The 12,500-nt window shown below is 50.3% G+C and overlaps 4 protein-coding genes across 4 annotated transcripts in view; 1 reads left to right on the top strand and 3 right to left on the bottom strand.

The window, feature by feature from the left end:
- AP1G2 (Adaptor protein complex 1 subunit gamma 2) overlaps positions 1-1,869 on the bottom strand; it is a gene marked incomplete at both ends in the record, with an annotated part of 3,523 nt that extends 1,654 nt beyond the window's left edge. Inside the window, 2 exons of the mRNA XM_005827520.1 lie at positions 1-410; positions 508-1,869. The exon at positions 1-410 is cut by the window's left edge and continues 73 nt beyond it. Coding sequence (XP_005827577.1) covers positions 1-410; positions 508-1,869 — 1,772 coding nt within the window. The remainder of the gene's footprint in view (positions 411-507) is intronic.
- Positions 1,870-2,695: 826 nt separating this feature from the next.
- Positions 2,696-3,493, bottom strand: GUITHDRAFT_39314 (hypothetical protein; the record flags this gene model as incomplete). The annotated part of the gene is made up of 1 exon (XM_005827519.1): positions 2,696-3,493. A coding segment is annotated over one exon (798 nt), but the record flags the coding sequence as incomplete, so codon positions are not given.
- A 6,835-nt stretch (positions 3,494-10,328) lies between these two features.
- Positions 10,329-11,661, top strand: GUITHDRAFT_113381 (hypothetical protein; the record flags this gene model as incomplete). Its single annotated transcript, XM_005827518.1, has 4 exons — positions 10,329-11,009; positions 11,114-11,231; positions 11,524-11,575; positions 11,631-11,661. 4 exons carry the CDS (start codon positions 10,329-10,331, stop codon positions 11,659-11,661), a joined length of 882 nt encoding a protein of 293 aa, XP_005827575.1.
- Positions 11,662-11,975: 314 nt separating this feature from the next.
- GUITHDRAFT_113380 (hypothetical protein) lies at positions 11,976-12,221 on the bottom strand (the record flags this gene model as incomplete). The annotated part of the gene is made up of 2 exons (XM_005827517.1): positions 11,976-12,064; positions 12,110-12,221. The coding sequence occupies 2 exons, from the start codon at positions 12,219-12,221 to the stop codon at positions 11,976-11,978; spliced, it is 201 nt and encodes a 66-aa protein (XP_005827574.1).
- Between the last annotated feature and the right edge of the window lie 279 nt (positions 12,222-12,500).

Raw genomic sequence — 12,500 nt, 5'->3', positions numbered from 1 at the left:
GCCCACAGCGAGGAGGACCCGTTCTCTTCCCCCACTGGGTACCCGTCCTCCGTGCTCTCGCTTGCCGAGTGCTGCGACAGCATTTCTGCGCTCTCCTGCATCCTAGTGAACTGGGCGTGACGTTTCAGTCGCTTCTGCTCGCGACTCCTCGACACACTCGCCACCACTGCTCGTCCCCTCGACCGGATCGCTGGCCCCAAGTTCAAGCACTTCGTCCTCCACCACCTCCTTCCGGCATACACGCAGGCAGACACGAGGAGGAGGGCGGCAAAGAAGCTAGCGAGAGAGAGCACAGAGTTGTTGGCTAGACCAAGCTCCTGCTCCACAGCTGAGAGATCGAGATGCTCCGTCACCTCCGCCTGCTCGACATCCATAAGCCGCAACTTGTCCATCGTCTCCTTGTCACGGTTCTGCACTGAAATGTGAGGAGCAGAAGCAGGGGCAGCGAGAACAGAAGAGAGAGGAGAGTGGAGGAAGAAGAGAGGAGAGAGGAAGAAGGAGGATAACCTGGAGTCGGGCATAAGCAAGGAGCCATGACGTAGGCTTCAAGTCGCACAGTCCGCTCATACCGCAGGAGGAGTTGGAGATGCAGGTATCTCGAGAGGAGCCGCTGGTGCACATACCAGCGGAGGTGATGAAGAAAGAGACTTCCGTCTTGTTTCCTCCCTCTCGAGCGTGAAAGCAGATCTCACTCCCCAGCGCGCTCTCCATGCTGTTGCCCAACGCGATCCCCGGATCGAGGCAGCCCACCTCCTGCGAGCAGATGCACACTCCCTTTATCCTCCTCCAGTCCCCCATCTCCTGATTGAAGAGCCCTAGGGCGTCCGCGGCCTTCGTCCTCCACCTCAACCTCTCACTGTAGTACTGCGACTCAAACACAGCAAACGGGGTCCCAACGAGGAAGCGAACGTCAGGACTGCCAAGGAGGGGGTTGCGGCTCTGAGGAGAGAGCTTCACTTCCAGGATCTTCGTTGCTACGGGACCAGCCACGGAGCAGGAGGTGGCTGAGCAGCAGCAACGACAAGTCTGCTCGTCGTACCTCCTCCGATCCCTCAGCGTGACCGCTCTCACCTCTGCCCTTCCCTCTCGCAGCGAAATGCCCATGGAGATATCGTAAATCTTCCTCGAGGAGGAGTTGGTCGGGTCCGATCCATCGGTCGTGTAGAAGATCTCGATGCAAGGACGCAGCGTGCTGGCTGTCTCGCACTGTCTCATAGGGACCCACTGGAACTCGTTCTGCTCGCAGTCCAGCGCAGTCACGAACTTGGCGTTGTTGCACTCGAAGTCCGTCGTCATGACCAGCAGCTTCAGCTCCTCCGCTCCTCTCGGGATACTGCACTCTTCCAACCCATCCTTGAGCGAGCAGCTGCCGGGCTGGAGGGTGTGCAGGATCGGTCTGTTGGGCAGGGGCGGGTGGACCTGAGAGGTGGAGAGTTTCAGCTCTGCAACAGACGACTGTACGTCGCTCGTGAAATCGCACGCAACTGCTCGTACCACGCTGAGAGGAGGATCGATACACACTTCGAACGGCCCCGAGTACTCCTGCCCCACTCGCTGGCCTTGAAAGTTGCAGTCCGGGTCTGGAGATGGGGAGACGGAGTACAAGATGGTGAGTCCCTGAGGGTGCGACATGGTCACTCTGATCCCGTCGGTGAACATGGTGTAAGAAACCGAATCCATGTCCGACAGCAGCTGCGGCGGTTCAATGGTGGACCTCCCAGTGGACCTCCCACCTGACCTCTCCTCCCCTTCATGCGCTCTGACTGGATGCCACGTTCTCTGCTGCAGCGGATGGTCGTCTTGAGATCCCCAGAGGCTTGTACTCAACATGAAACAGAGCATCAACACGAGCCATCGTAGCACATTCATCTTTGGACAGCTGAACCCCGGTACTTTTTGACGAACTGGTCAAGGGAGGGGTTGATCAAGATTCTTCTTGTTCATTCGCAACTCCCCTTTTCATGATTCTTACATTCCACCCAATCATTTCCTTTCCTAGTTCGCATGTAACTGTAGGAAATTTCCCTCAAACAAGGCCTCCTCATTTTATTCTTCCCCATTCCCTTTCCCTACGCCCACCCTGTACCACCCTACCCCCTTTCAGTAAACACATAACCGTAGTTTACACCGGTGCAGCTGCCCTCTCCTTTGGGCCAACCCCTGCCGGGCGGCCGGAAACTTTGAAAGGCCCCGGGCCCGGCGCGACTCGGTGACCCGGGCCGGAACTCAGTTCCGAAGTTCGGAAACTCCGCCGAGGGGCCGCCGGGCTGGTCCCGGCGGCCCGTCAGTGGCTCAACTCGGAACAACAACCAGTCATATACTCAAAGTTCAGTTAAAAATCAGTACGAGGACAACAAGAGGGTCAGCCTGTGAGCGTCGAAGCCTTGGGCCTTCTTACAGGACCGTTAGAGTCCCTCTAGTAAATCTTACAGACGCTGCTGGGAATGGAGCGACACATCGGGCATGGCCTCTCCGCCGCTCCCTCCTGGCAGACTTGACAGAGACACTTGTGACCGCAGGGAACCAGCGCCCAGTCAGCCCTCCCTTCCAAGCAGATGACGCAGTGCTGCACTCCTACTTGCTCAGACTCTCCGCCTTGCTCTGCTTCCCGCTCCCACTCCCTGGGCTCTCCCTGTCTCGATCGCCGTGCGACAGCTTCATCATACTGCTCTTGGAGCTTTCGCTGCAAATCTCTGAAGCTCGGACGCTCGTGCTTATTCTCCCTCCAACATTCCCGCATGATGGTGTAGACTGCCGCAGGACAATCTGGAGGAGGAGGAAGCCGCTCTCCCTCCACCACCTTCCATCCCAGCGCCGCGTCATCAGTGCAAGCGCCGTAAGGGACTTCAGCATGCGTCCAGATCTCCCACATGGTAACGCCGAAGGACCACACGTCGCTCTTCTCCGAGTACTGCCTCCTCCTGATGCTCTCAGGCGCCATCCACCTTACCGGCCGAGCTGCCGTCCCTGCTGTGCTGACGCTCGCTCCCTGACCCTCTCCTTGCCTTCGGGAGGCGACGATGGAAAGCCCGTAGTCAGCGATCTTGACGCAGACACCGAGATGATCGCGCACGTCGAGGCTGAAGACAAGCACGTTCCTCGTTGCCAGGTCTCGATGCACAACGTCATGCAGCGAGAGCTGTACCATCCCGTCGCAGATCTGCTTCGCCACCTGCAGCTGCACAAGCAGGCTGACAGCTTCCTGCTTCTCGGCGAACTCGGACAGCATGATATCGAGAGAACCCTTGGGCGCGAACTCTGTGACGAGGCAGCTGTCGCCAGAGGCCGGATCGATGGTGACAGCGAGTAGGCGCAAGAGGTTGGGATGGCGGCCGAGCTGCTGAAAGATTTGCAACTCCTTCTCGAACTCCTCGTTGTTCCCAAAGGATCCGCTTCCTCGGATTCGGAGGATCGCCACGACCTGGCTCTCCCTCTGGCTCTGTAGCCAACGGGCCTTGTAGACGAGCTTGAAGGACCCCGAGCCGACTTGCCGCATCCCAGTGAACTGCCAAAAGTCTACCTGCTTTATGCCGCCCACCTGAGATGCAAGAGACGTCAAACCCAACGCACCTGAACTAACTTGCTCCACCTGTTGAGAGACGAGATCTCGCTTGCTGGCTTTCTCCCTCCGTCGCTGCTCCTCTGCTTCTCTCTCCTTGCGTAACTCGTCTAATCGCAGATTCCAATGATCTGATTCTTTGGCCACATTTCCAAGCTGCCGGTCTCTTTCCCCGGGTCTTTCCTCCCAAGCTCTTTCCTTTCGGTCATTTGATTCTCTCAATTTTTGCTCCTCCTCCTGATTTCTCTCCCCCTCTTCATTCTTCGGCATCCTCTCCCCTTGATCTTTCCCTTCGCCTTCCTGCTCCACGTCGCCTTCTCCAGGTCGCTCCCTGCAGTGCTTGCATCCGTACTACAAGGTCCATCAGTCAGATCAGTACGAACTTGGCTCTGATCAAGTCTTTCCACCTGATCGTACTCTTGCCATCCCCGAGCCTTGGCGCACTGAAACGAAGGTTGTTTGGAATGCAATGTTAGATATGTTTCTTGAGGAATGTTTGTCAACTTACGTTCTGATGAGGTTGTTTAAAATCCCACATTCAACAAAAAAGACTTCAGAGGAGATTCATAAAGAACAGTACAAGGCATTTCTTACACAGCACTAAGGACAATCAATCCGTTTGAATGACGAAGGAGAGAAAAATGTCAGTTTTTGTTGAGCAACACTCCATGACCCTTACATACTATCAGAACACAGAAGTCCAGCCCGTTTAAGAGTAGAAACAGCATAGAAAATCAATGTCAGAAGCACCAAACTCCAGTCATGTGGCTTCATCTGGTACTCACGCACTTCCAAGTCCCAGCACGTCCAGTAGCAACAAGATCCGCGAGGAAACAAGAAAATATCAGAAATACTGACATCTGAGACAATCACATCCATCGCAACTTACGTACTGTCCAGCAGCATTGAGATTGCGCGTGACACAACAAGATTCAACGTCAGCTTTATCACACATGTAACATTGATGAAGATTCTTACAGACTGCACGGTGTTCCAATCGTTCGATGTAAGCGAGATCATTGAAACAAAATCAAATGAGCATCAAGTCAGATCGATCACGCAACATGCGTTCTGATCACTCTTACATTCTGAAAGCCCCACAAAGCTCCCAAGAGGAAATGAACCAACAGAAAACATTGCTATCTCAGTGCAGGTACGGTGCAGACGAAAAGATTCTTACCGTCTATTCCATCACAGATGCAACATGCAGAAGAACAAGTCAGTACAGTGTGAACAATTCAACGACAATCGTTTGAGGGAGACTCACATGCTATTCAGTCCCGTGCAAAACGTGGTCACATGCGAAAAGCGTACATAGAAAAAAGATGAATGTTTAATTTTAGAGGGGATCAAATCAGAGGGAACTGACCTCCTGTAATCACCGTTGAGGGTCAACCAAGCCGCAATTTTGGATAGAGTGCGAAATCAATATCAGAAACTTTCATACATGAGAAATTTCTCTCACGTTACAGTATCTTTTGTTTTGGTAATGATACTTCTCAAGCTTGGAACAGATCATGCACTTCCCTTCTTCTCCAGGTTTAAATGTTGCCTAATCAGTATGAAACATGAAATCATCTGATGTGTATTCGATCATTTCATTGGCCTCTTACATTCTTCATCGAGAGAGTCCAAGACCCCAGAGATGTTCAGAAGGGAGCGAGTCAGACGGGTCGATCGCTTCATTGGTACATGAGGTACTTACACGCTTTAAAATTCAATTGTCAACTCATTCTATCAACAGAGAGCAAGGCGAGCAGTAAAAGAATCGTTTGACTTCATCAAATCGAAAGACGCTTACCTCCTATCCAGCCCGGCAACCGCGCCAGCCAAGCCGCGAGTCAGAAAATTCAGCAAATTGATGTCAATTAGTCGTTATCTTCAGAGAAAGGACTTGTGCTTACAGCCTGTGCAATCATCGTTCAATCAAATCATGCTGTTGGATTGATTGAGTAGGCGATTCGTCCTCCTCAAAACAAGAATTTACTTACGTTGCAGATCCCAAAGCAGGAGTCATGGTCCTTCTGAGGTTTCGAGCACATCATACACCTCGAACTGAACCACGATTTCTTGTAGGTGGTCTGCAAAAGTCTTTTCAGAAATAGATTTGTATGCAGATCTGTATAGAGCGAGTCCTATCAAATCGATAGAAGTAAATAGAAGGTTCTTTCTTACGTCGCAGACTTTGAACTCCGCGCGATGATACCTGACATCCTTGGAACAAATTCTGCACCTACCATCGCCTCCATCGTCGAAAGTTGCCTGGGAATCAAGTCATGCTGATCAGTCTTCACTTCTTTGTCATACACTCACAAACTATCAACCCGGCTCGTCCATTAGTGATAGATGTGAATTCAAACCGAACCAAATGTCAGAAACATCCATCTGTCATTACGACAGCTCCTGCGATACTCACATACTATTCATGTTATCCGCATGAGAAATCAAAAGCATATGCAAAGTTCAAATCATTCAATCGTCTGCAACAAACTTGTACGCTCACCGCCTTACGAACATGGGATTAGGCGTTTTGAAGTGAACACCATGAGAGGTCAAATCAGATGCAGAACTCAAAGGGATGTTTGACAACTTACACATTTCGAGCTTTCCTCTGTACAGAAAGCGACTGTGATCTGATATGATGGACTTGTAAGGCACCAGTACACGAGAAGCATATAGGTATAAGCACACGAGAAGCGCCATACAGGTGTAAGCACACGAGAAGCATATAGCTGTAAGCACACGAGAAGCATGTAGGTGTGAGTACACGACAAGGATAATGGAGTATGGGGCATTGAGCAGCCTGAAGGCTTTCTTGCCTTGCATCGTAAGCAGCTCCAGGGCATTTCGAAGGCCAGAGTGACGGTGGAGGGGGTGGAGGAGAGAGCCCTATTCGTGTCAGACGAGCTGCTTTATCGTCGATGAATTTATAGGTGAGGCTATAGCTGGGAGAGGGGAGACGATCACTTGAGGCTCTGGCTACCTGGCTCGCGGTGACTACATATCTGTAGAATGGAGCTGATGATGGTAATGTACAACTATGCCTAGAATGATCCTAAGACATGATCTGATGTAGCACACCATCATCCTTGCTGTAGGGCGGCGCCCGATCGTTGCTCCACCATTGTGCTTCCTGCATTTTGAACGTTTACTCAACTATATACGTTTACTCAACTTTAAGTAAAAGAAATGACTCCATTTTTTAGCTAAATTAGAGAGACTAGAGTCAGTGAGATTCTTTCTACAGATATGTCATCATCATCGTCATCGTCCTCGTCGTCGTCGCCATCATCATCAGCTCCATCATCATCATCATAAACATCATCATCATCATAAACATCATCATCATCATCGCTGTTGTGAAGCCTCCTGATCGCAAGATTTCTCACCACAATCATTTGAGTGTCTCCATTCTCTCAATGTATCAGTGACATCAAGTTAATTTTTTTGCTATGGGTGATGAATGAAAGTTTATTTCTCCACAGGCAGATATACATCGATCAGATCTACACGAACATCTGGATACTGATATCTATCGTACACTCGAGTCTCCTGTTCCTAGCCTTGATCGTGCTTGCATGATTGAGTTCAGCACCAAGTCCAGACTTTTCCCTCCTTCTCGACAGGGCTGATGGTGTGAAGCTCGTGTCGAGGCGGGGTAAGATTGAGTAGAAGACAAATATCGGGGAAAGTAGATGTGAGCAGGACAAGAATAATCAGAGCTATCAGAGCGCTAGAGGGCCGATGGTATTGAAGCGGTGCATCCGAGCAGTTTTGCAGTTTTCCCCTTCTTTATTCCTGTGTTCATTGTAATTAGAACATGAGTAATATAATTGGACCATGCAACACCTCGTATGCATTAAGCTGTTCTTCATCATGCTTGTACTTGCTTGCAACATCACCTACAACAGCATAAGCTAACATCTCACACACCTTGCAAGCGCTCGTTCTGCACAAACATTTCAGTTTCACTACTAATCCAACACTTCCAAAAATGAAATAAAAAGAGAATAAAACTCTAAAAGTTAAGGTCATGGTACAAATTATTGAGTGATTTTAGAAGAAAACTCGATTGCTTTTTCCCTATATCACAACGTCTCAAAATCAGACTAAGGTTAAAACCGCCGTGTAACGGCAAGGACAGCTAATCCTAAGGTCTAAGGTCTCTGGCGCCCATAAGCCCCCTATTGACTGAATGGATTTCGGTCTTAACTACCCACGTGACCAGCTGACCTTAAAGGGGCGCAGGGAATGAGCTGTACAGGAAATCAGTTCTTTTCATCCGCTGTCTCGTCACCGGCCAGCTGAGCTTTATCAGTCTTTTGATGTAACTGTAACCACCGCTAAACACTCACCTCGTGACTGTCGGGCCTGACACCTTTCCAGAAACCTTCCAGTTAATCCAACCACCCCTCTGTCCGTGCCTCCTCCGGCGTAACCACTGCACACTCACCCCGTGACTGTCGGGCCTGCTGACCAGGCTCACCGGAATAGCCTCCCTAAAAGGGCCTCTGGATCGCCACTGCCGTGCATTCCGCATGAGCGCAGGGAAGAGATTTACACTGAAATGAGCTCTGTTGATGATTTCGACTAGAGCAGACTTCCACCCCACCCCCCCTTTTCTCCAGGCATTCATAAGGGTTGGTGCTGTCAGCTCCTCATGGCACCACTCTGTGGTTAAAACCTCACAAACACGGCAACAAGTCGATAAAGGCACACCTCTTTCCTCCCCACACTCACGCCCACGCTCACGCCCGCCACACATGTGCTTACACCTCCCCTCTGACGCCGTGTGCTCCTGTTCCCCCTCCCCGTCCCCGGCCTCCTCTTCAAGATCGATCCGGATGCTCGACGACGTCGTCCTATACCGTTGCTCCGCGGCTCCCTTTTACCTGACATCGAGCCGGCCCCGGAAGGAAGCGAGGAGGCAGAAAGCTGTCTCCGGCAGCATCATCAGCCCGGACGGAGGGGCCAGCAACAGCGGCAGAGTGGTGCTGGACTCCATTCTACGCGCTCGACGGCAGCGCCGGAGCATCGCGAAAGCGAATCCTGTGTGAGCGGAGGGGAGCAAAGGGCGGGCGTCGTAGCATGTATACTAGGTAGCGGGAAGGAGGGAGAGGAAAAGAGGGTCTGGAAGAAGATAGTATAGAAATAAACAACATGTGCGTGATTAACGTTTCGAGCCCATAACTTCTAGTGCCGGCATTGATCATCCAAGATGCAAGATTGCTTTACAAGCGCACTGATGCGGGAGGCAGATTGAGTTCTCATCACTTTCAAGACTGCAATCAGATGCTCTTTGCAACTTGGTTGATACTTTAACCAATGAAACGTTTATTTGCTCAGAGTAGACTTTCTGAAACATATCGGCGTCTTCACCAGACCAGGGTATCATACACATGACTGGGGCTAGGACTTGAGGGCAGGACACAAGAAGTGATGGTTCTACACGAATTGTTGGTGATGTCATGAGAAAGATAACGCGAAGCATGATGAAGAAGCATGATGAAGAAGCATGATGAAGAAGCATGTTGAAGAAGCATGTTGAAGAAGCATGTTGAAGAAGCATGATGACTTGAAGAAGCATGATGAAGAAGCTCATGGCTCTAAATAGCCGCTCCGTCGGCTTTAGCGACTTTCGGACCCCTTGTTTTCTGAGCTTCCAAGATGGTCTGACAGTGAGTGCAGGACCGGTGTCCTCGTGGTTACTGTACCCGGGGGTTCGGGCTGATCCAGGGAGGTAGGGGTAGTGCAGGCTGGGCTGTAACGTAGTGTTAAAATTGCACCGTGAGTACCGGTAGTCGGTAGGGGTTCATGTACCACCGCCAGGGGTTTACCCCGAACTGACCCGTCCTTTGGTCAGTGTGTCGAAGCAAAGTCAAGTGGTGGGGGGTGGTAACAGGGGGCGCAGGGTTGGGGTGGATCAGATGGTTGATGTGTCGACGACCAGGGGTGGGTGGTGAAGGGTGGGGGTGGGGTCAGGACGATTTTAATTGGGAAATGCGCGAGGGCGGTAGGCAGAAAAGGGAGAAGAGCACAAAGGAAGGAGAGAGAAACAATGGAAGATGAAGATGTTGAATGTAAAGTGATATGATATCAGCTTGCCGCCATGCTCGTAGAAGCTGATTGTTACCAATAGTGTTTTAGCCTCAAGTGGCACTACAACCTCATCATTGAATGGGGTGGTGGCTAGCCCCTACGGTGCATTGTACTTGAGACGATTTGATCGATGAATGCTCAATGCCTCGGGCTAGGAGGTCTCAGAGTTTTGAAGCTGACGAGTTGCAATGACAGATTTGGAATTGGAATTGTTTCAAGCTGAGATGAACAATACAGTAATTTATCCAAGGTGCTCTCTATTCATTTATGCTGTTGCTAAACATTTGTAGATCGTCCTATAGGCAGGTTCCGGTCTCATCATCTGCTATGCAACAATATGCGCAGTACTATTCATTATGATACAAATACCTGTTGACATAACCTGCAGGAAATCAATGTATGACAGCGCGATGTCTCGACAAATGCAGGGGACATACATGGTTGCAGATCGAGAGAAGCAGGCCTTGAGAAATGAAATCAAGAATCTTCAAAGTAAGATGTTTGAGCAGGGAGAAGAGAACAGAAAACTGCAATACGAGGTTCAGGCCATTGCTCAAAAAGGAAACGAAGAGCTGAAAATACAACGCGAGAAAGCATCTAAGGTCATCAATGAATACGCCACAAAGTTCAAAAACGAGAGGCTGATGTGATCGTTCTTCGAAATTCATTGATGGACTTGAAATGGAAATGCATGGAAGCGCAGGAAATTTGCTCAGATGTGGTGGAATCCTTCCATTCAACAAGGGAGAGCATTGCATCGCAAGCAGATGCTGATCAAGCATTAAAGCAAAAGCTCAGAGACTATGAACTCAAGTTAAGTGCATCGCAAAAGAAAATTAAATCACTGGAAGACGAGCTGAAAGAATCGAATGTGAAGAGAAACCGCATCAGCAAGCTGGAACATGATCTTGAAACTTACACGTCCGTGCAAGACACCAAAATCTCCTCAATGCAGGCGCAGATCCGTGAGCTGCAACTCAAGTTGCATGCTGAGCAGGTGAAGAACAGTGAGTTGAAGAGAGGTCTAGAATACAGCAGATCAAATCCTGCATCTTATGACAAGATGGACAAGTACGGCTCGGACGGCGGAGTGTCCGACAGGCATCACTTTGAATATTGCATGTCCTTATTGCGAGATGCGAATCGCGAATCGGTCTTCTCGGAAGCGAAGACGCAGTCCCAGGCTTCTCACACGTCCGACGCAATGAACAATGGCAGTGATCCCGAGGAAAGAACCTTTGGAACATCCTTGGGTGGAAGGTTTGAAGGTAACGGGGCTTGCGCAAACAATCGATCAGACTACACCGCTCTCAACGATCCCGTCGATGTGTCCCACTCCTCCTTTTCAAAGGTACTTGTAACGTGTTCCCTCATCCTTCCCCCTTCCTTCTTCCCCTGTCTCTCTCTCCCTCTCTCGTGCTCGATCTCCCTCACTCTCTGAAGTTCACTCTGCAGCAGACGTCGAAGGACCTGATCTTCCCCCAATCACCAAGACGAGAAATCAAGAAGGAGACGTCATGGGGCGCGCAGACGAGCACGCAGGCTGGGTCTCAGTTTGAGCAACTTCGACCAGGTTTGATGTGATTCACGAGATCTGAAGAATGAGCTTCTCCTCTGCAGCGTCCCCTAGGGCTCGAGTTACTCGCAAAGTCCGTCAAAGTCTGGAGTTTCCTCCTGTATAGCTGTACGTCCCTGTAAAGTCGCCTTACCCCTCGGTGGTCTCAGGGGCGCGCGAGTCATGATGGGGTGTTGAACATCTCCCTGAGATGTCAGATGCAGGCGAGAAGAGAAGTTTGAGAGTTGGAAGATGATGATTGTTGATGACAGGAGGAGGTCAAGATGACGAATGAAGGTTGCGCGATCAGCAACACAGTCAGGAATTACACCAGGTTCTTTGACAGCCTTGGCGATCCACGGGTGAGCGTCTTACTTCTCTTCTTCTTCTATCGTTGGATTCATTGCTGTTTTCCAGAGGTCTGGAGGTCAAGAAATGTGAAGCCTGAAGTCACATTTGAGGAGGTGTACTATAAGTTTGAAGCATGTAAAACAAGATATCTTATACTTGAACATGATATTGTATCAATCAAAGAGAGACCGAAGATCCTTCTAGCACGTTGCATCATCGGTATATCTTTGCAATAGCGCGACGGCTGGTGGAGTCATTGGGACAGGCATACTCATGCTCAGATGTCAACATCTTCAGCAGAAGGGATAATACAACTGACAGGAGATTTGAGATCTCAAACCAGCAAGATGACACGGAAATACCTCGAGCGTTGCTGAGCAAACAGAGAAGCCTGAATGTTCTGCGAGAAGATTAAAGGGACTGGGAGTGAGAAGTTAAGCTTGCCTGCGAGTTGTAATTGAAGACGGGGTCGATCATCTTTGGAAGCTGCGGGCCTTTGGCTGTAATTCAAAGATTAGAATGAGTCGCATGCCTGTGCGTACAACCTCCAGGTGTGTTGGTCCTGATGTATCCGTTGACCGAGAGAGAGCCGTCGGCGCCAGCACTGAACCGCTCTCTTCTCTTCTCCAGGTCGACGTAGTTGGATGCAATCTCCATGTATCTTTTTACGATCGGGGCTTTGAACTTGAAGACTGGCAAGCGATCATGCGATCGAAGTGTTGAATAGTGAGGGTGAGATGCAGAAATCAGCAGAGGGAGGGAGGGAAGGAGGGAGGGAGGGAGGGAGGGAGGGAGGGAGGGAGGGAGGGAGGGAGGTAGGGAGGGATCCCATCCCCTCGGGTGTGAGAGAGGTCTTTTTTGCAGGCTCCTAAGTCCATATTTTTTTCCCCCTCCTTTCCTTATTGTTGTCAGTCCACGGTATCTCTGAAAGTACCC

The sequence above is a fragment of the Guillardia theta genome (genome assembly GCF_000315625.1).
Source record: "Guillardia theta CCMP2712 unplaced genomic scaffold GUITHscaffold_66, whole genome shotgun sequence".
NCBI classification, from domain to species: domain Eukaryota; class Cryptophyceae; order Pyrenomonadales; family Geminigeraceae; genus Guillardia; species Guillardia theta.
Note: the sequence above shows the minus strand (reverse complement) of the source record. Positions and strands in the feature narration are given on the sequence as shown.